This window comes from Echiichthys vipera (assembly GCF_963691815.1).
Source record: "Echiichthys vipera genome assembly, chromosome: 20".
NCBI classification, from domain to species: Eukaryota; Metazoa; Chordata; class Actinopteri; order Perciformes; family Trachinidae; genus Echiichthys; species Echiichthys vipera.
In genome coordinates, this window is record NC_139845.1 from 21,384,578 (window position 1) to 21,407,034 (window position 22,457).

General features: G+C 42.7%; 2 protein-coding genes across 2 annotated transcripts in view; one reads left to right on the forward strand and one right to left on the reverse strand.

Annotated features, from left to right (window-relative positions):
• The window catches only part of slc41a2b (solute carrier family 41 member 2b), a 50,739-nt gene extending 35,120 nt beyond the window's left edge, over nucleotides 1-15,619 (reverse strand). The window contains exons 1-6 of the mRNA XM_083935127.1: nucleotides 15,581-15,619; nucleotides 13,900-14,580; nucleotides 12,288-12,395; nucleotides 9,631-9,702; nucleotides 8,846-8,990; nucleotides 8,319-8,465 (exon numbers count right to left, since the gene is read on the reverse strand). Of these exons, the coding sequence (XP_083791253.1) occupies nucleotides 8,319-8,465; nucleotides 8,846-8,990; nucleotides 9,631-9,702; nucleotides 12,288-12,395; nucleotides 13,900-14,442 (1,015 nt within the window). The 5' untranslated portion in view covers nucleotides 14,443-14,580; nucleotides 15,581-15,619. The remainder of the gene's footprint in view (nucleotides 1-8,318; nucleotides 8,466-8,845; nucleotides 8,991-9,630; nucleotides 9,703-12,287; nucleotides 12,396-13,899; nucleotides 14,581-15,580) is intronic.
• A 797-nt stretch (nucleotides 15,620-16,416) lies between these two features.
• Nucleotides 16,417-21,283, forward strand: nopchap1 (NOP protein chaperone 1). Its single transcript, XM_083935627.1, has 4 exons — nucleotides 16,417-16,536; nucleotides 18,487-18,561; nucleotides 18,689-18,822; nucleotides 18,933-21,283. Exons 1-4 carry the CDS (start codon nucleotides 16,476-16,478, stop codon nucleotides 19,119-19,121), a joined length of 459 nt encoding a protein of 152 aa, XP_083791753.1. The 5' UTR covers nucleotides 16,417-16,475; the 3' UTR covers nucleotides 19,122-21,283.
• The last annotated feature ends 1,174 nt before the right edge of the window (nucleotides 21,284-22,457 follow it).

The window sequence follows — 22,457 nt, forward strand, 5'->3', positions numbered from 1 at the left end:
GTTTGATGCTGCTGAAATAAAGTAGAGGAACAATTATAGAGGTCTTATTGAAGAAATATATAGGCGTCCTCAAGTTTGGCATATTTGGCACGATTTGGCACAACTTGGCACCATTAGTGCCATTTGAGATTTCTTAGGTACCACGTTGTAAAATTAATTTAATTTAATTTAAATTTCATTTTGGATCTAAGAGAAAACAGTTTTTGGAAAAAAAAAAAAAATAATAATAAATAGGACCCCCCCCCCCCCCCCACACACACACACACACACATAAACCCTACAAAATAACTACATTTGTCTCCAAAAGGGTCAGATTACTGTATTCACTATAATACAACAATAACTGTAATAATATAATAATAGTAGGGACATAGTAATTAAAAATAGTAACAATAATGATGGAAATCAGCAACAGCAACAACAACAATGTGCCACTACAAAGTGCAATAGCAAAGTGCTGGCCAAAATATTCTGCAAACAACTATTTACAAGACACAGATCCGTGGCTTGCACAGCCACAGGAAGATAAAGTGCATAAAAGCAGCAGAACAGCGAGTGTCAGTCCGTGTATTCACACCAGCCTCAGTCTGTCACCGTGCGTCACAGCGCTAACGGCGCTAGCGCCGTTAGCGCGACAGAGCCCCTTTGCCCTTACGCGGGGCTATATCTTCCGTCCACATTGGTCAATCTTGAAGCATGACACCTCGTTGGAATCGTAAGAACCAATAGAATCAAGTTGTGAGCGTTTTTTTCACTTAAACCACACGACTAGCGAATCACAAAGGGATAAGGACGAGCTACACTACGTGACGGACAGGCGCTATGACCCAATCAGAGCCTTTGAAAAGCCGGCTTAGCAGGTCAAAGAAGGCGGAAAGACCTCCAAAGCATGCTGGGAGATGTTGTCCTTCCATTTCAGCGGTTTTTATTTCTGTGGATTAAACTTTTCACTGTGATACTGCAAAGGTAAGACAGCATTTCTGGTTTTGGTTTTCAAATGCGCTTGTTGTTTTCTGTCATATTTGGCTGCTGGATCAGTGAAACTTGGTCGTAGAGTGATAAAAATAGTATTTTTGGAACGTGTGGAGACTCTGCTATGGAGTGGATGCAGTGAAATCTTGCTGATATCAGAGCAGCCACTGTGCCAGCTTTATTTGTCTGTGTTGCTCTTATTTCTGTTTTTTCGCCTCATATTGTTTGATTGCTCGCTGTTGTAACTGTGTTTGTTGGTCATACAAATGGTTTATATGAGCATGTAGAAGAGATTCTTAGCTTTCTGGTGGTATCCAGCATGTGTGTCTGTATGCAAGCTACATGTTGCTGCAGAGGGGGATGTTGTTATACTATCTGATTGCCCCCGCCGGCGGGGGCTTCAGGGAAGAAGAGGTTAATGCAATGAATGTTGAGATTAGCTTCCTTAACTACACTGGGAAAATTCCGGGACAGAATTCTTAGTTGAAGGCACGCAGGAGTTTAATTATAAAGCTGAATGAACGAATAGATCAAATCATGCACACTGCCATTGGAGAACACCACACACAATTATTTTAACCATGTTTGGGTTCCAGGTGGACACTTGCACATTATTTTTATGCGGAGAACCCAGTCCTGAGCTGTATGCACTGCTGCATTTTGGGAAATGGAGCATAATGGTTGGAGAAACTTGTGACTGAAAGGCTGCCAGTTGCAGCCCTGTTTTTTATCGCACCCAACTGAGTAGTAATGTGGAGTGTGGTGGGAAAACAATCTCTCAAATGATATAATCAGAATATATCACATCAGTTTTTCTCAGAAATTTGAGGTATGTACTTATTATTATCAATTTAGATGGTGAAACTCTGTATAACGATATCTCCATAAATTATTTCATCACCATACTATTGCGTTGAAAGACGATAAACAACCGACTGACCGAGTCCTAACACAAACACCAAATGAACTTGCTTATTGGTAGCTCAGTTAATTGCATTTCTTTGGGAATATGCACATTTTAAATAATTTTAGCCAGCATAATAAAAAGGACTTAAATATGTATTTTTATGCAAGCTAAATCTTTCATATTAACCTGACTCCGCCAGATGGATTGATATGCATTTGCTCAGAATATTCATCTGGGAATTCTCTTTTGGACATCTTTTGGGAAGGGGTGAAAATACTGGTTGCTGATTGGATAAACCATCTATCACAAACATACGGGCCAAACCAACCAATCAGATCAACAAAGAGTATGACGTACAAACAGTGCATCAAGGCAAAGCTCAGAAAGTAAACAACATGAAAAAGGATATTTGCTGTTTGTGTAACGTGAATTTATGGATAAAAGGCACAATTTCAGGTGCCCGGTATTCCAACAGAGGGATCCAAGAGAAAAAAGTGTAAGCGAGCAGCTAACAGAATTAGGGCTACCGCTGTCTGAACATGTGTCAAGATCAGGTCGGATTTGCGTGCGTTGCTTCCGCTTGCTTGGTAGACTAGAGGAGTTTGCTGTTGGTGTCACACTTAAAATTGCCTTAAAACCAACGCTGATTGGACATTCGCTTGGCAAACAGCTCCAAATTTTCTCAATCACACGTTACCAGAGTGATCTGCGAGTAAAATACAACTTTTTGGTATTGTGACATCTCTAGTTCATGGTTATTTCTATTGTCCCACTATGGGAAATTTTAAATTCATATGTATCCCAGGAAGCTTTAGTTGGTACGTCGCAAATCCATAAACCAATAGCTGTCTGATTTGTGAAACACTGTTCGACAGGGGAACAACTTCGACACAACACCGGCAAAAAAAACCTCAGAGTGTAATGTCAGTACAGAGAGGAAACACACGGCCATCGTAGCGGTCAGCCACTGACAGTTACAAGCTAACAAGCTAACAAACAGCAGAAACTAGGCCAGATGCAGAATTCCTAACTCAGGGAGAAACAGTAGATGTGTTTTGCCATCTCTGAGATTGTAGGATATCCATGTTAAACAAAATATCAGTCATAGCAGAGTAGTTTTTTAAATGCTTTAACACGTGTCTGGAGTGGGACTTTAACAAAGTAATACATTGTATGAATCATGTGTAATAATGTTAAATGTTCTTAAATAAGTTCTTTGTTTTAGAAAGCAGCCTTCTGAGTCCCTATGTAGAGCTGTACTGGTGCACAATCCACATGGAATAGGTCCATTTCATTCCATTTCAAAAATGGACCAATAACCCCCTCTAAAACTGGTATTGGTCTCAAAAAATTGGTCAGGCTTTACAAAAAAAGTCCCAGCAAACCAAAAGGGCTCTTGCCTTTGTTTCCTGTTTTCAGAACCTTGAGGTACACTTAACAGACAAATGACACAAGACTTGCAGTCTCTGCAATAGATGCTGCAAACCAAACTATTTCTGACAAATTCTCTGCTCGCAGCTTTCATCAACATCGTAAAGTTTTCCACTGAGGTTAAAGAAAAGTAGTCAGGAGAGGGAAAAGCCTTCAGTCCACCTGTGCTTCATATGTTTTAATGCGAGAGGAAAGTGGAGCACCGGGAGGAAAGACACACCAACACGTGGAAGGTTTCTCTCACTTCCTCTCTACAACTGTGCTACATTGTTCAAACTTCAATACAGCACACGCAACTATTTTGAAATAGTAATTAGGATAAAACACCTGCTTAGAGCTAACCCCCAGATGTGTTCCAGCAGGATCCAGTTTCAAGCACTAAATAACAGCCATTAGGAAACCGTCCCAGATTTATTATCTCTATGGTCTCGTAGCTGGAGAGCAGAAATGGCCCTATGTTCAGTCCTTCAGTCCCACAATGCACAGCTAAGAAAGATATGCAGAAAGATGTTTGAGAGGGGAGCCTTGTCCCAAATCAATCCCCCCAGATGACACCGAGTTAAAATTCAGTTTACATAAACATCTGACACCCTGCCATTGAGTATCCCCGCTGCCGTGAATGAACCGATGAAAGAACAATTGATATTCTTGTCCATCTCTGGTGGAATAAATTTTACTAAATGCTCTGCCAAGAAAAAGAGTGTTACTGCTGCCAACTCTTTCTTCTAGTTGAGAAATGGCAAGATGCTTCTAATGCACGAGAAAGAAATGAAGATCCTGGTAGTACTGCAATAGCAGAGCCATATTCCATGCTTGTGATGACAGAAGTGCATCCAAAACCCAGCATGAGTTTGCAAATGTAAAGAATGCCATTTTGGTAAGTAAGATGTTTCTCTGCCAAGCACTCCTGTTAACTCGGGATGAAATAACGGTGCAACATTCCCGCCTTAAGCAGGCTGTGGCAAGGGGGCTAGTGAAAAAGCTCTGATAAGCTCTGACTGCTGTTATTTGTGCCACTGGCTGCCTTTGTCCACAGCAATGGGGGCTGAGGCTCATGGGTACTGTAGCTCATGCCAACCTGGATTAAAGTGGGTATGTCCACGTGATTGAAAACGACTTTTTTTTCTCCGTCGTTCTTAAACAGCCGTCTGTCCTCGAGGCCCCCCAGTCCCAAAGCACTCACACGGTCACTTTTTCACTAGATCTAGTGACTTTTCACACCTTCTTAGCAACAGTACTCATAAAAAGTGACTACCCATCAATTTAGCGACTTATTCAGACCATCAGGGAAAAGGGAGAAATATGTGGTCGGCCTAATTTATTCCCATACAGTCGCTCAGAGACCAGTTCAGTAAAGAGTCTATGGGCCTGTCTCTCTCCTCTCACGCTGCAGCACTGTTGTTGTCATGTGACCCCGCGGGGGTTAGAGGTCGGAGGGGGGGGGGGGGGGGGGGGGCGATGACGGCATCGTTAAACAAAGTATGAGTTTTCGCCATCCAGAGGACAACGCCACGGGGGGGCGTTTTAAAATCTTCCCACTCTGGGACCAGGTTTTAAAAAAATCCCGTTTTCAACGCCGGCTCCATGTGGTTGGTTGGACAAAACGATACTAAAGTTGTGCTGTTACAGGAAAACCCGTCTCCGTGTGGACGGGCCCTTAGAAACAAAGCTAAAAGTATGAACTGGTTAAAGATCTTCTGTAACATTGTGAAATTATCCCGGAGACTCCACTCCCACTTTCTTACTCTATTTGGTATTTTTGTCTGAAATGACTACTTTAAGTATAATCTGTTAAATATATTGGCACACACGCTTTAATTCAGGCATTCCGCCCTGGAGGCAAATTATTCTGCCAGTTTATGGCTACACGTAATGATGTGGTGAATAATAAAAAAAACAAAACAAGATACATCGATGATAATGTCCTCCCTGTTATTTGTCATAACACTGTAGATGAATATGTGACTTGTATATGACTCCCATTCTGCTGGTGTGAATGCAGCCGGTGTGAATGCAGCCGGTCCCTCAGTAATTGAATCTAGATCCAATTCAGATTATTTTTTCCTCGATACCAGCCATTTCTTCCTGTTTTGTCTCCAAAAGGGATATGGTTCTCTCGGGAACTGCTCTGGGCCAGTGTTGCCACATCCACACAAACAAACATGCTGTGCATGCTCACAAGTTTTGGCTCCATTTCTTGGTGTCTGTGCTCCATCTAATGCTCTTGTTATCCCTGCTTTTAACTTTTGTTGAGCCCTCTCACTAAAGCACTCTGAAACAATCCTGTTTGTTAAAAGCACTTATAAATAAACCAAACTGGGCTCGACTTGGCTCCTGTAGCTACTTTTTCTTGCCGGTGTCTCATCTCTACTCACCTGGTTTGCCTCAAAATTAGAAGCATTAGAGGCTTGAAATTCTTATCTGCATAAATAATCATGCAATTTAAATTCTGTCAGCTTCTCCAATAGCTGACAGTTAACTGACCAGTAGCTCTAATGTAGCAGGAAAGTGTCGGCATGACTGGGCTCAAGAACAACAGAGCCACTGTCCTGTAATGACACAGCCAGACAGGCTCACTGCACTGCCCTACCATGGAAATATCACATCTCGAGTGTGTTTAATACATTCATTCACAGCGCTAATTTGTTCCTTTCATTGTGGTGAATATCTGTGTCATGCAATTAGACCAGACGGGGTTAGTTCATACGAAACTACTTTCAGAGGAAATCGGTCCCAGTGTTCGGTGTATTAAGTGATATAAGGTGGTGCAACGAAGGTCTGGGTGTGACATGAATTAAACATGTGGAATGTGTGGTGGGAGGAAAAGAGAAGGTCTGTTCTGTTACTGGGGAGCAGTGGTGCGACAAAGTGAGGCAGGAGGGACCTCTACTGGCTGACTGAGGGAAGTGTCTCACTACAGAGCACCCCAGCTTAGAACCATTACCAAGAGAAGATGGACAAACTTAACTCCATTATAAAATCAGGCACGGTTGTCAGTGCGTTTTGTGTTACTTACTCGAAACTAGGATAAAATTATATTCCATTTCAGCATTATCATCTTATGAATGCATGTAGAGAAAATTTAAAACAATTAGTCATGTTACACTCCGAGGTAGCGTTCACGCTGTTGTTGTTTTCGCACATCGTGGCCGTTTAGTTTCAGTCACAATGACTCTTGACGAACAAATGATGCACTTTACTGACCCTGATGTGTTTATTTAGGTTCTGTGGTGTCACAAAGAGCTTTCCAAGCAATAACTGATTGAGAGAATTATTAGTCCAGACTGACATGGGTCACCGTGCCCTGCCCCACCACTAACATGCCCTTAAGTGAGCCCTCGATCTGCTTGTATTGTCCGCACCAGGGTTTGGTTGACAGCTTTAACATCAGCCCAAACCAAGCGTGCTAAATGGGCAACCACATCAGGGATGGTTTTAACTGCACTGAAAAGGATGGGTAGCCTGGAAACCAGATGAATCTGCAGAGCTCATGTTCCATTTACTTTTGCAGATATGCCTGGTCCTTCTCCCATTCGAACAGATTTCCAGATGGTCAGATCCTTGGGAAGCCCATTAACCGTTTATCTGATGTGGTGAATGTTTAAGACGATGACTGAGTCAAGATTCTGTTATTGTGTTGCCTATTTCTCTTTTTAGCTGTCATTTGAGAAAGTTTGTGACCTGGACGCATTTTTGTACTGCTTCAAAACAGACCAAGCACCGCCCTAACTTGCATGTGGGGCTCAGTGCTACGTTGTCTAAAAGTATTTGGCATGCGCCCTTATGACGCCCCTACAAAATCAAAAATTACCTGAGAGGTTCCAGACTGATACACATATGCAAATTACAAGACCACACTCCAGCAATGGAGTAGACTCTGGGCTGTTAGGGTCCGGTTTTCTTTAAAACAATCACATCTTTTCACTGCTAAGCCCTGGATGTATCAATGATACCCTCGCAAAACCAACAGTAGAGATAGCAGAAAGGTCAGCAATGTACCTCTGGTATGTCAGTTTAGATTGGCAATGCCAGGATACAGGTTGGGTGTAAAAGCACCCCGAAAACGCATCTGCTGTTTAAAACACAAATGAGCAAGGATCACATTTCCTGTGACGACTCACATGCACGCTCTACATGTGCAGTGAACTGTTATCACTAATGTGTTAACTTACTTCTTTATGGTGACAGGACAACAGATGTTGGAAAGAGAATGGCCTCACTGAACTCACTGGGGTTGTGCTGTGTCAGACTTAATATTTACAAACTTTTAGTTTTTTTTTCTTTTCAAATGAAGCTGAAAGCTGCATGTATCTGGTAGAGATGGGCACGATTACTCAACCTTTCAAGTAATGGTTCAGTATAGCTGCTTAGGCCATAATAGAGTGAGGCCCGCTTACATGATACGCAGGAAAAACGCTGTTCCATTGTTTGAGTTCATTCTCTACACAGCGGTGAGGAGCTGCTGTTGCCTTTTCAGACATGTTCCAAATCAGCCCTCAGTTTTGCCTCTCTGTCATAATACATTTTCTCCACCCTTGTCGCTGTTGTTTGCCGTGACGGTGGCTTGTTCTCAGGCTTGATTAAAATAATGTGCTCGCAGAAGCTTCGCCATCCACAAAATTTAACAGCAGCAAAAAAAGTACGTTTATTTTAATTTTGCTTAGCCAAAATGGTTAAACACTGTTATAAGGAACTGGAAAATGAGTGCCCCTCTAGTTTAGTGCCATACAGTAATCTCTATTCTCGTGCTGAACACAGTTGACGGTATACAATCATGAACAGCGTTAAGTGTAGGCTGTAACCAGGACTCATCAGGATTTCACCTAATGACAGAACTTCATAGGAGTGGTGTAAAAGGAGGGCAGGACTCAGTAAAAAAACAGTAATATCTCCTACTGATGTGATCAGCTGTAATGAAACCCTGCAGACATGGTGAGTCACTCCTGATGAAGTTACATAGCTTGACTATGACTGTAGCAGCCTTAAAATGTAGAAGTTGTTCACCTACCCAGGCACTTGTAGAGGCCCTGGCTTATCCAGGCCAGGATCGCCAAGGTTATGAGGTCACCAAAACTGGCGGCAATGGGTGTGGCTACGTTGTCTGGGTTGATGCCGGTCTTCTTCGAACCCACAATTACACCCACCATGATGATACCTGAACATGACGCAAAAAGGTTACATCATTTAAGTAAAGGTCACCACATTACTGGCAACTTTCAGACATAATTAGACAACCAGTCGGTCAGAAGGATGTGTTTTTGTAATCCTCACTTTTTTTGTTACAAAGACTGTTTGGAAAGAGGACAGAAGGGGCCCAGATTCTCCATAGCAACAGTATTAACAATTTATTTTCCCTGTGGTGCTCAGCTGTCACTGTGCGTGCGTGTGTGTGTGTGTGTGTGTGTGTGTGTGTGTGTGTGTGTGTGTGTGTGTGTGTGTGTGTGTGTGTGTGTGTGTGTGTGTGTGTGTGTGTGTGTGTGTGTGCGTGCGTGCGTGCGTGCGTGTGTGCGTGCGTGCGTGCGTATGTGTGTTTACCCTGCAGCAGGGAGGCTATAAAGGCCGTGGCCACGCTGCTGGAGCAGAGCAGCACAGCGTGGCTCATCTGGAATTTCCCTTCCGGGATCCAACCAAGAACCACGGCTGCTACAGCAGCCAGGAAACCCACCACAGTGGCCTGAACCTGGAGGAGAGAGAGTGGGATTTACCATGTTGTGTTCTTTTATTGAGCAACAAAAACAAGCATGGCTATGTGTGAAACCATGGAAACAGTGGTTACGGGATTATCAGGAGGGTCACTTTAGGTATTATATTGTATGTTCCATACAAACATGATTGTGAAATACTGTAATTAGCATCATGTCCAGGGCAGCTTTTTACAACCCATTACATAACACTTCCTGCTGATGCGTGTGTCATTGAGTAACATATCGGACAAAACGGCTCGTCAAAACACTGTGAGGCGCGTGTGTTATTGTGTGCTTATCAGTGTGTGGGTAGATGATTAGCAGGGAATGTACTCAGACTGTTTTATTGATCTGTCTGTGTAGTAAAACTGAGTGAACGGGCTCCTGGATCCAACCGACAGCCACCTCTGGTAGTGTATCAAGAATATTACGGACCATATAACATCCATAGTGTTACATACATATGATAGTACGTGGGTGAGATTTTATGCTTAAATTTGACTATTTTCACCTAAATCAAAACATAGAGATTGTGGATTAATTCAAACAATCTTTGTGGCATTAATTCATTCTTAATGAAAAGGCAGCAATGGCTGTCTGTGTATGTAGATGGTTAAGGGCTCAACTGTGTGTTACCTGCTTCAGTGCCAGGTTGCCTATGATTAGATTCCACTTCTCTATTGGAGAATCCATCTTGCCCACATTCACCTGTGTTGGGAGGTAGGACAGAATAAAGAAAAGGAAAAACAGTAACATTCTACATTCATGAACTTAAAAGGCCACTCCAGTACAGTTTGATTACAGTTTTCTTCACATCCAACATTCAAGATTTTTGACTTTAGTTTGGTTTTCGACAGGTGACATGCATTTTTTCAATCTTATGTTATTTGTCACAGGGTCTGTCATTTCCCCGCTTCCCGTTCATTATCTATGTGAGCAGCCGTGCAATGCTTTCTGGCAGCATGGAGTTTCGAACGAAACGAGTTGCCTACTACTATGCATAAAGTTGTGGTCCAGGCTACTTTATGCAAATCGGGAGCATCCATGGTTAATCTAAAATGAAGACAGATTTAACAGATGTATAGATGTTTCTTTGCATAAAATGTTTTCAGAAATACATTTTGGTGAACTATTTTCATGATACCAGAGTTTCCAAACCAGCCGTTATGATTGTCCGTTTTGAAATCTGTGCAGCCATCGCCGTTGTAGGGGGTACATGTTTGCTCAGTTGGTCATTGGTCATTCAGGAGAAATTGATAACTGCTTGTGACAAGGCCATCAAGCTTGCAATGCTGGGAAGCGTGGCGACCTCTTGCATGCAAAAGCGACCGCGACGAACTAGTATTACTGTAATTAGCAAATAACTTCATGTGGGGACCAGTGTTTTTAGAGTGACCCAATACTTGTTGGGACCGAGAGTCTGGATATCTCAGCCTTTGCTGCTTCCATTCTGTCAGCCTGTAAAATAATTCTTAGTCAATTAACACAACAAATTGTTTGTTGTCTGTGAAACTGAGTTTCTCCACAATAAATCATGCTAAAGCATCACTTTAAAGCTTGTTTTACAGGAGATGTGTTCATCAGTTTATTAGAAATAAGTCATTCAGCATGAAAACAGCTTTAAAAATAACTAGCCGACTAAAAGCAAAATGTCAGATTAGTCGGCTAAGAAAGGGCAGCCCTACATTTCTGACAATTCTCTCACAATTCTCCTCCTGGAAGTGAGATGCTAAAGTGCTGGAATGTTTTTTCAGTTATCTTCTCATTTAATAGAATAAAATAATATTTAGCTGGAGGTGAGATGGTGACATGCCTTAGGACTTGACAGGTTTCATCCTCAAAAATAAAATGTTTATCATCTGCAGTCCCAGGATCACAGCAGCATGCCCATGAAAATACTTACATCTACCCACATCTCAATTAACATTAAATAAATGTGCTATGCAATGCAGGTACTAACATAACCTGTGCTAAAATGGAAACGTCCTGCCACACGTCTGCATAATGCATAATTCCTCACACTGTAAGGCACTGTGTGTTTCATAGCTGAGCCTAAGGAGAGTGTGAACAAAAGACAAATTGTTTTTTAGGACGCCACAGAGCAGTATCAGCTCACACTGAGCTCTTCTGTGCGTGTTGACACAGCACTGTGAATGTGGAGCCTGTATGCCGGAGGCCAACAGGAAGAGCCAAAAAGCAAACAAAGTAAGAATTCTGCTCTGTCACTTTTTCAACTTCTTCTGCTTTGTGGATACACACACAAAGATGTGGATACACAGAGAAGTATCTGAAAGGTTCTGCTGAATAAGTGCTTCATGCACTTGTGGACAGGATTGTACCTACTTACACAGGTGCATAATGCAGTTTTATGGGATAGACATGCTGCAAATGTATGAACTTGTGGCTCAAACCTGTCCCCTCCTCCCTCCTCACTGCTCCTCTCTTCTTACACTGTTTGCAGAAGCGGACCAAAACATTTGCTATCTAACTGTCTGACCTCAATCTGCTACATCAGCAGATTCCTCCTCTAATTACTGATCTGCAAAGGTCTAACATCAAAATCCATTCAAGATACTACTCAACAGTAATTAAATGAAACTTTCCAAAGTAATTATAACTTCAACCTAGAAAGGGGCAGTGAAAGCCGAGACAGCTGCACTGACAACGAACGCTAGAGGCTGGTTCTGTTTTCTTCTCAATTTCACCTGACAGAAGAGAAGACGTTGCAGCTGTAATCACAGACTGGAACGTCTCACAGGTGACCGACTACAACACACAAAGAGTCTTTGGAGATGAGACACCACCGCAAAAAAAACAACCACACACCCACATAATGGCACCCCACATCTAGAAGATCGCCTGCAGTAGCTTAAAGGACATGATGTGAGGCTGGCTGGAAACTTTTCTAATGTTGCAACACAATAAAAAACGAATTAGCTTTCTGTTACCTGGGCTGTAGCATTAAAAATTGGAGTTGCAGCATGACGCTGGACAAGTTGGGGTAGAAAATTTAACATGTCATCTACAGAAAGTAAATTGGATGACAACGGTGTGGAATTGTTATCTGAGCCAGCTAAAACTGCATTATGATAATATACGGGCCGTCAGATCTTCAGTTGTGCAAGCTGACCATTTCCATAGTTGCACATTTACGCCTTTTTAAGCCTTTTAGTGACAAAAGCTAAACCCATTCCAGCTGAGAATATAAACATTAATTAGGTTGTTTCATACATAAAAAAAACTGCCTCGGTGTGTCATTGTGCCTGTATTCAGAGAGTGAGAGTTTGTCTCACCGCTGTGGAGAGCCTTGAGGCCAGAGTCATCTCCAGGTTCCCCTTCAGGCCGAGTAGAGCAGGAACCAGGATGAAGATCTCTGTGATGTACTGGAATGCCTCCCAGTGCTACGGGTGACATGGAAAGATAATACAAAACATGTCTGAACATCTACTTACTGCACTTTCACTCGCTAAGCTATTATTTAGATAACGGAAATAGAGCATTCACCGTTACAATGTACTTAGCCCCCGGACTAAATCCAATAGAGTCAACAGAGTGGTTTTGTCTCTCTTGTCAAGAGTAAAATTAAACTCCTCAAACTACTGTACACATCCATTACCGCTCAGTACCAACTGGTTAGCTGAGAAATTCTAGTTTTAGCTGGTGGGCTTCTTTAGCATGCAGATCAAATCTGTCAATCAAGACAACCCCCGAGGGTTCGCCCCCAGGGATACACACAAAGTTTTGGGAAGAATACTCAATGTAAATTTACACAAAAACACCACAGGGAGCTTTAAAATAGACATGATGTTTTACAGTCAGGAGCTTGTGGCCAGCTGTACTTTAGAATCCATTATACAACTTGAGTTTTATTTTTGTTGCTTTGGCCATCATTCCTATTATTTAGAATAGCATTTTTGGGCCTAGAGCTTGAAGATTCTGACCATGTTATCGCAGTGTGCCAGGTTATAACCTTGCCATGCTCCCTAGCTAGCTAGGGGAGGAAGCTAGTAGCTAGTGAACATGGCTGTAAACAACGCTGGATTTAAAATGCAGTCTGACTTCCTGTTTCATCTTTGACCTGCTGCAATTAACGTAGGTGCGCACAGGATTTTACTGAGCAATGAAAAAATGATTCCAATACGTTAAAGTTCTCTCGCTTTTATTTTTCCCTCCAAATCAAGTGGGTTGGATCACTGGTTCTCAAACTGTGGTACTTGTGCCACTGATGTTACTCAAGCTCTCTCTGGTGGTGCGCAAATGACTCTCCAAAATAAAAAAAATAAAAAACATTAATTACTTAAATAATAGAACACTAAGAAAATACTTAAACTTTTAAGATCTGTGAAATGTAATTTAAAGTAAGTTCATCACTTCCTGTAATATTTTTGTTTCAATATCAGCATGCTACGTAGTCATGTTTGTGAGCTAAGCTGTGATTGCAACATAGTAAGCGTAGGTAAAATCATTGGTTTAAATACGCATGTCAGTTCTGATGCTACGCTTTCACACAGTGGCTGTGGCTGAAGACAATCAACAATAACTAATCTTCTGATTAGGAATACATCTTCCTGTTAGTGGCTGAAGCGTGTAGACCTACGCTGCTGTGTTTGAACATTGGTCTTAGTGGTGTTATTTGAGAGAGCCTAATATTTACTGAGGTGGTACGTCGTGTACAAAGTTTGAGACCCACTGGTCTGGATCATTTGGATGAACTGGTCGGATTGCTTAACTGCCCTTCAGACTTGTTTCTGGTGAAACCGTGTCCCCACATCTCAGTAATCACTTTGCTGAACACAGGGACCCAAGATGTAATAAACTGGAATTAGCCTTTAATGCCACCCTCTTGTGAGCTGTACACTATGCTGCTCTCTGCTTGAATAATAGTTGCATTGTAGCTCAGATTACCTGCACAATGTCCAGCACCATTCCAGCTGATACCGTGCCAAATCCAGCGAGCAAGAAAGGCAGCAAGATCTGCAGCGCCATGGCCAACGGCGACTCCTTGGGCATATTCTGCCCAGCGGGTCCCAGCCCTTGCTCCTCATCCTCTTCATCCTCCTCGTCTGCCTCCTCCCCAGAGAGCCTCCTCTCAGCCAGCATGGGCTCTGTTTCAGAGTAACCTCCATCTCCGCAGTCAGATAAAGTCACAGAGGACCGAGAGGCCCGGTCCAGGAGCCGTCGGCCATCTACGTGCGATGTCTCTTGTCTGTAGCCATTCTGGACCGAGCCGGCCTCAGGTTTCGCTCCGAGGTCCACCATGGCTAGCCGCTCCTCCTGTAGCTTGGTGTAACCGGTGGGAACCATGGTCTGGAACAGAGAGGCAATCCGACCAGAAGAAACAGGTTTCAGAGAGAGAGTGCTCCACCCGCCACCTGCTCCGCTCATACGCACGGTCAGGCTAGAGCCCAGGGAATCCCCTATAGCTCCTCCCAGACTCTGGATACTCATGATGTGGTGCAGGGCCGCAGCGTCTCATCTCCTGTCGTCCAGTCAAAGAGCAGTGTAATAATGATACAAAGTAGAAGTGTTTTACACTGGCTCAGGTGCACCATCCATGTCGGAAATTGGTTTTCAGGACTCACCAGCCTGAGGAAAAATACACAAGGAGAGATAACAGATGAGGGAATAGCTGGGAGACGGGGAATGACAGCCCAAAGTAATATTTGAGATGACATCAAACGGAACAGCTGAGTCACTCATAAAGAGGAACAAAAAGCCCCATGATCGGTAACCACAGAAGCAAGGCTCTAAATATGTTGCAGCTGTTTTGTAATGAATGACAGACCCGGCTCTGAGGGAATCTATGGGATGTTACATCAGCATGAGTGACAGGAGTTTGAATCAAAAGTGCCCACATCATTATGGTAACCACAGGCTTGTTTGAGATGCAGTGAATGTGTTCAAGATAGATTTTGGTGTCCCGTCAGTCCTCATGATCACATTCAATACTGGACAATTTGTTGCCACTTTCATGAGGACACAGTACAGCTGTTCACGCCTCATAGTGCTGTAAGCCACGATGCATGTTGCTGGATGTTGTGGAGGTGGAGAATCGGGTACTATTTATCACAAAACCTGGAGGAAATGAATAGAATGAGTTAGGTAGATGGTGTGAGAGTGTAACAAAACAGGGGAAAATGCGCCTCTGAAAACAAGAGATGCACGTTAAACCGGCGTTGCTTGTCACTGCTGCTCATAACTTATTGTCACCTTTTCCTCTGCACTAAGGCCGTTAACGGTACCTGTCTGTATCAGTCTCAGCATTCAACGTTAACGTTTATACTTCACGCGAGCGCGTTCATTTAACGCATTCGTACGGCCACAGCTAGCATTTAATGATAGCCTTGCTAAACACGAGAGTAGTGGCCAACGTTGGTTGTGGATATTTGTTTATGTTAGCTAACACTGCGCTACGGTAGCTAACTTAGCTGTGTAACGTTGGAAATCAAAACAGTAGGAGGCACGGCTCCCTACTTGCTTATGCGTTCACCGGGATAATACAGCGGCCGGTGTAAGCTAGTAGACATAGAAATAACAAAACACTTTGGCGACTACGATAAGAAGTATTGATATTTCTACAAGTTACCTTTTTGTAACGGAGACATTGTATCCAGGAGAAGAGATGGGAGTCTTTTTTGACAATCAGCCAGAGCCGCGTCAGAGGGGAAAATGCTACCGAAGCTCGTCTATGTTCGAACGATGAACCACTCCGTCTGAAAATAAACGTATAAAATAACCCGCGCCTGTGCATTTACCGGCATGTTTATCAGCATTTTGAAAACGAGTTGGCTTGGTTTATACCAAGAATGTTAATTAAATTGGATGTAACATGCGTAGGAACGTTACAACATGCAGAATATGCATGGCAGAGTTTTCCCGCATCTTACCTGTTTTCACTTGTAATTCTTGGCCATGTGAATGGTGGTGATGTTAGCTGAAATATTAAGCTGTAAATAAACACAATAAGGTGTCCGCTTTCAACAGAATAATATAAAGATAATCATGATGCGTACAAGATTGGAGTAGCATCCAGCTGCAAGGGGCTTTGTCAAGTGAGGGGCTTGTGCTCCGGGTCTGCAGCTGGATACTATTGGAGTATTCTCCTCGTCAACTCGGACCATGTCTGACTGGTTCCGCGGTAAACGAAATGAAGTGAGAGTGAGACCTCTCGCAGCACCTACGAGCTTTGTAGTAAGGTCAGAACAAAAAGTGCCACAGATTTTTTTTATTGCAGTTCGCACGCGCAGGATGCACGCTGTTCATTTGTTAAATCACTCCGCTTCTCGGTTCATCTCTATCACATTTTTCATATGTTTTGTCAAAACGAAGAGTTTTAACGACGTTTAAATGGTCGCGTCGCTGTCTTCCGAAACAGAAGATGGCGCTATATAAACATTGCACCGGTGTTTCTGTCGCCCCTCACCCGGATGTAGGTCTCACATGTTACACATGTCGATGCTAACTGTGGTGGCGCCTTTAAAATGGATTTAAACATCAAGAAAACGAGTTCCCGGGCTTTGCTGGCATGTGGGAACGGAGAAGGTATGATGTTTGTATTTGCAGTTATAGTGTCGGATAAAAAAAAAACATGCGAGTTAGAATGAGAACAGCCCGTGTTTCGCTGCGGTCCATGAAAAAGTTAGCTAACTACTGCTACAGCCCCTCCAAGTTGGCGTAGTAAGTCAGTGAATATGTTCCTATAAAGATGTGTTCTTCCAGAGCTGCTGCCGTGTCTGTTTGGGTTTCACACTAAATGAAGAGTTAACGCTTGCACTTTGTGTGGAAGGTTGTAAAGCCAGGTCACCAGATTCGGGAAAGGGTTTGCTTCAGAGGCGAAGAAACCTCCAAAACATGACCAGCATGCTGTTTGATATCCAACAGTCTTCTGATATTCAGACTAAAAAACGGTTCTGCATTTAAACCATTCCATTGAACCACGTGTGCAACAGAAAGCCTATTATTCCTCATGTATCACAAGGCTTGTTTTTGAATAGTATATTTTTTAATGATTTTTTACAAAACCTAATAGGTATTCTGCTTCCTTACCTTCTGACCTGGAGACCTCAAACCACTTTGGCTTTAGATTGTGAGTAGTAGGATGCGCAACTATGTCGTTTGGTTCAAATTTGTGTTTTTTCATTTTTTCCTATATTCCACTTTTGGATCTTTCTGTCACAGTGAAAACTGGAGACACTTCCGGGGACAGTAGAAGCCTGGTACAGGTCTCTGAAAACGGGGACTGTCCCTGGAGACCGGGGGACCCCCCCCCCCCCCCCCCCGTTAAAGAACAAATAAATAGTTCTGGCTTGTAAAAAGTATTGCATGAAACAGAATTCTTCACATCAAACAGAAACGCAATGACCGTTTTCAATGCTCATAATGATTCATTGAAACATAAATTCCTAGAATGATCTAACATGACAAAATCAAAACACATATTCTTTGCTTGTAAAAACTCCATTGAATTGTCACCCCACTCTGCAAGTGTATGAACCCTGTCTAACCAGAGTTCACAGGATTTGACATCAGCTTGTCATTTCTACATTAGCCCTGTTGTCATAAAGGGGCTTTTTGGTTGGAAAACTTTGGACCACTCATTATTACACATTTGTTTGGAAATGTGACTTTATTGTGACTTCATGCTGCCTTCCTCAACCCTTAGTATGATGATTTAATCTTTTTTTCTATGCGCATGTTACCACTAGCAGAAACAGAAAGACTGAATGTAGGGCTGGGAAGGTATGTTTTTTTTCTTCTCACCGCGGTGAGAAAGCACCGTAACCCCTTGGTTTGGTGGTCGACCGATTTTAAACATTGTTGATTTCCTATGGAGCAAACATGAAAACGGCTTTGGAAGGATGTTGACGAGTCCAACAGAGTCAATGTTGTTAACTAAACAATAGATCTTGTGTTTATTAGAGAAATGAATGTGCCGTGTGATCTAAACAAATCTAACTTTCATTAACAAAACAAAACAAAAAGCAGAAATGTCACATGACCGCACTGATGTGGTTATTACATCAACTTTTAAAAGTAACGATAGAACGATACATCGGCTGGCTGATATTTGCGTTTTTTGGGGGGGTATCTCCCGATGCACGCTGTTGCGTTCGCCCATATTTTTTTTCCCCAGCATTATTTACAGACAAGTGTCCACAGGCAGCTCTGTGTAGCTGGAGACTCCTTTTTAAAGTTCAATAAATGTTCCTTTTTTATCAAACTGAGACTTGTAACAGTTATCATCATTGTTCATAATTCATATGATGTAAATTGAGGGAGCAAAAGTAGAATCGTCTCAAGAAAATTGGAGGTCCATATCAGTCATCGGCTTAGGCTGATGGAAAAAAAATCGGTATCTGCATCGTCCCTAAAACATCCATATCGGTCGATCCCCATTTAAACGTTTATTCTTAGCAATACGCGTCTATACTTTTCACTATAGAAAAACAGGTGCTCTATAGCTCATTGGAAGCGTGTGTGTTGTGCTTCTAGGTCTCAGTGAAAAGCTTCTCCTCAAGCCAAAGGCTGGCAGATCCCTGCAGACGGAGAAAGTCCCGAGAAGCAGCGGTAAGGCAAAACGCCACTTCCCTGCATGTTGTATTTGGTATCAGTTACTGTTTAGTTCTTACTCTGAGCGTTAGTCATGTGCAGTTGACATAAAGCGGCTGATACGATGCGTTTTGTTGTGCATCAGTCTTGGAGCGGCTGCAGAGCTTCCTGCCGCAGATGGCCGAGGCCAACGAGAAGCTGAAGCGACAGATGGATGACGCTCCCGCTGGACGCTTTGACATCGAGAGCGTGGAGGAGGCAGAGAAGGTGATAGAGATGGTGAGTGTCAGTCTGCCTCTCTCCGGGGAACTAGAAAGGCAAGCGCTTTTTTTAGATTACAAACGATTCATTTGTAATCTGATCTGATTGAGTCACGTAATATCTTTCAGGATGTGGCGCTCGTGGAGCTCAGCGGCTCAGAGAGCGACTCCGAAGACGAAGAGGAGACTTCGGACTCTGGGGAGGAATCGGGCTCCGGTGAGGAGAGTCAGATCACAGAGCAGAACCTCAAATTACCCGGAGGCAAAGGCAAGCAGAGGAAAGCCAACATCCAGATTCTCCATCAGCAGGGAGAGTAGAAAAAGCAGCCTCACAGACTTTTGGCTTCGTATGGAGTTTCTGTGCCCTACGAGGCCATGGGGGTTAAACTGACCAATGACCAAACCTCTGCCTCAGGTGTGGAGGGATTTTTAAGTACTTCACAGCCACAGAGATCAAAATGCTCCAGTGTGGAGAGACACAGATCATCCTCATCCCTATGGGAACCCCAGTGAATATAATTTTGTACATTTTTAAAGCTGCAGAAGCGCCTTTGGAGCCACAACAGTTGCTGTGATTACCCTCTCCGCTCTGGCCATCGGCTGATCGCTAACTGTACGTGACGTGTTCAGACGTATCCCTGTGGATCACCTTGTTTATTGGCCTCTGCTTTCATTAGCTCCAACGTGTCTTACTTCAGTTTAGACTACAAACTCTTTGTCCTTTCAGGAGGCACAGTTGTGGTCTTGTCGCTGAAGATGGATAATCAGAAAAGAGCATTATTAGGTATATGGCGATGGAAATAAAGCCTCTGTACACACCCTGCTACATCCAGATGTACTCATTCTTCTAACATGCTGCTGCGTCTTCTGCAGAGATTGAGATCAGGATGCCAGTGTGTTTTTTGTGCCAGAATGTCCACATTCAAGCAAGAATGGGTGTGTGAAATGTGACACAGACAGCCATGTTCCTCATGTAGCCTCACAGTAAGAGGGTTCCTGGTTCGAATCCCGCTGGGGCCCTTCTGTATGGAGTTTGCATGTTTCCCCCCCATGTCTGCGTGGGTTTTCTCTAGGTTCACCTACTTCCTCCCACAGTCCAAAGACATGCATGTGTTAGGTTCATTAGTGACTCTAAATTCCCCGTAGGTGTGAATGTTGGTATGAATGGTTGTCTATCACAGGGCATATAGAGACAAACGGAGACAGACTGGTGTCCTGTCCAGGGTGTACCCCGCCTCACGCCCGATGTCAGCTGGGATCGGCCCTGGGGTCCTGCCCCCCGCGACCCTGATAGGGACAAGAGGGTGAAGATGGATGGATGGATGGATGGATGGATGGGAAAGGGTGATGGTGACATGGAATGTAGTCGTTCTCATTAGGCGTTTTCCAGATCCTCTCACTGAACAATCTTACAATAAACTGTCAAACTCTTAACATGGAAAAATTATCATTTAATTCCACAATAGTCCTGTCATTTTATGAAAAAAGGTCAAACAAATTACAACAGAAGCAAACTCAACTGATCGTGTATCCTCAGGTTGTCCTGAGTAAGGGGGGAAAAAGCCCTGAAAAATCCCAATCGGGGACCGTTTCTAAAAAGACCCAAATATGCCCCGTGTATTCACCTACTCATTAACTTTTACTTTAAAGCACGGACTTGGGTCACCGCTGAATGGATTTCACTCCTGTAGATGACTGAGAACTATAAATGTGTCCTGCACAAGATACAAAATTACACAATAAACAAAGATTGTATGTGGGCTACCTTTTTGTCTCCTGCACTCTCCTGTTCTTCCCTCAGACTCATCCCCTAGAAACCGTCCCACGGACCCAGCCCCAAACCCATCCCTGCAATAATCATTAATCAAGGCTGGTTCAAAATAAAAGACTAAATGGGTCCAGTCACACATTAACATTAAGTCTGTTACTGTTATATGTAAAAAAAAAAAAAAATTTCACCCGTCTTTACCCAGTGCTTAGATCCATTTAGGTATTTATGGAAATGAGCACATACGTTATGAGATTATGCTCCATCTGCATACGGGAACAAACAATTTCAAAAAACTTGTAATGTATTTTTTGTGTCTTGATGTAAGTAATCAACTCAGTCATTTTCAAGATGATATCTGAAGGTTGCCCCCCCTCATATTTGTGTGAGAATAATATAATACTGTTTGGGTCTTTTTTCCCCTGACTCAGGACAAACAGAGGATTCACAATCTGTTGAGTTTGCTTCTGTTGTAATCCAGGACAGATAAGGACTGGGACGAGAAAATCCCTTCCATTTAAACAGTCACCAATGTTGGTTTTTCAAGAGCTGAGGTCCCATGGGGTTGAGCTGAAGCTGCATGACAGGGGTGAGACTCGGCAGCACTATAGGCTTTGTTGTAGCTGTCCCATTGCTATAGAGGGGAAAGATAAGACGCAACTCTTAACTCCGTCACTTTGCAACAAACCAGCTCTGAAATTCCTGCATTGTTCCAGAAAAATCCCAATGTTTCAAATCCAGTGGAACATTGTCTCAATGTATTATTGTTGTAATGTAAAAAAAAAAAAAGCCATAATCCAGTCATTAAATAAAGAAATCACAAAACAATCGTAGCGAATCGCATTATTGTTATGTCTTTGTTTCACACACGATGACACTGTCAACATGATCTCAGTTTATTGAAATGAATCAGAAATACTTTAATAATCACAGGGGGAAATTGTTTTGTTTACAAACAACATTTTAGACAGTATTGAACAAATGATTGTGATAATCCAATAAGGAGTGTGTCGGTAAGGAATACATATCTGGATCAAAATAATGGATGGAACTATATCTCAGTCCTTACCAAGTGAACTGGTGTTTGTCACGGTAGGATGTGTGATTGTAGCTCATTTTCATCTTCATATGCTAAAATCTATATTTCTTCTAAAGGATATTATACTTTTGGCCTTTTTATGCATTGCCATCAGTTACTATAAACTCATTACGTTATGAGTTATTATTTGAAGAACAATCGGCAGCATCTGTGACAAAAGACAGGATTTCTAACAGAGAAAATGTGAGTTTCTGTGACGCTTCTTTTTTGGACGAGACAACTCTTTAGTTTTACTCTCGGTTGTTGCCAAACTTCTATTTTCAAATATTTCACTCAACCCAAGTATCCAAGGCTTAATCATCTTCAATTGAGAGGTTAAACATTTCACAGCTGGCTGATGACACGGTTTTATTTCCCATGGATAACATGCAGAAACAAACTGCACTACAGGTGAATCAAAATCATCCCAGGGTCTTTTTAAGCAAACTGGATCATCAAATAATCCATCAAGACAATGTTTTTGTGTATGAACTATTAACGTAGGTTTTCCGGAGAGATGCTAACAGCCTGTCGCGGCTAACACGGATAAGCTCTGGGCAGTGAGTTGGATGCATTTAAACATATTTTTTAACCACTAATACTTCTCCAAATAACAGCAAACCTCTGCAGTAGCAGGAGAAGAGTCCCTAGATAGAAAACAAAGCACCAACACCATAGTTAGTGAACCCAGAGTTTATTAAAATAGTGTTTTAAAGACTTACCTACTGGCCCCTGTACCAGCTCCTCTCATAGTAAAGTCCATTTAAGTCAATTACCAAATACAATCCAAAGGAAGGAGCCCATTGAT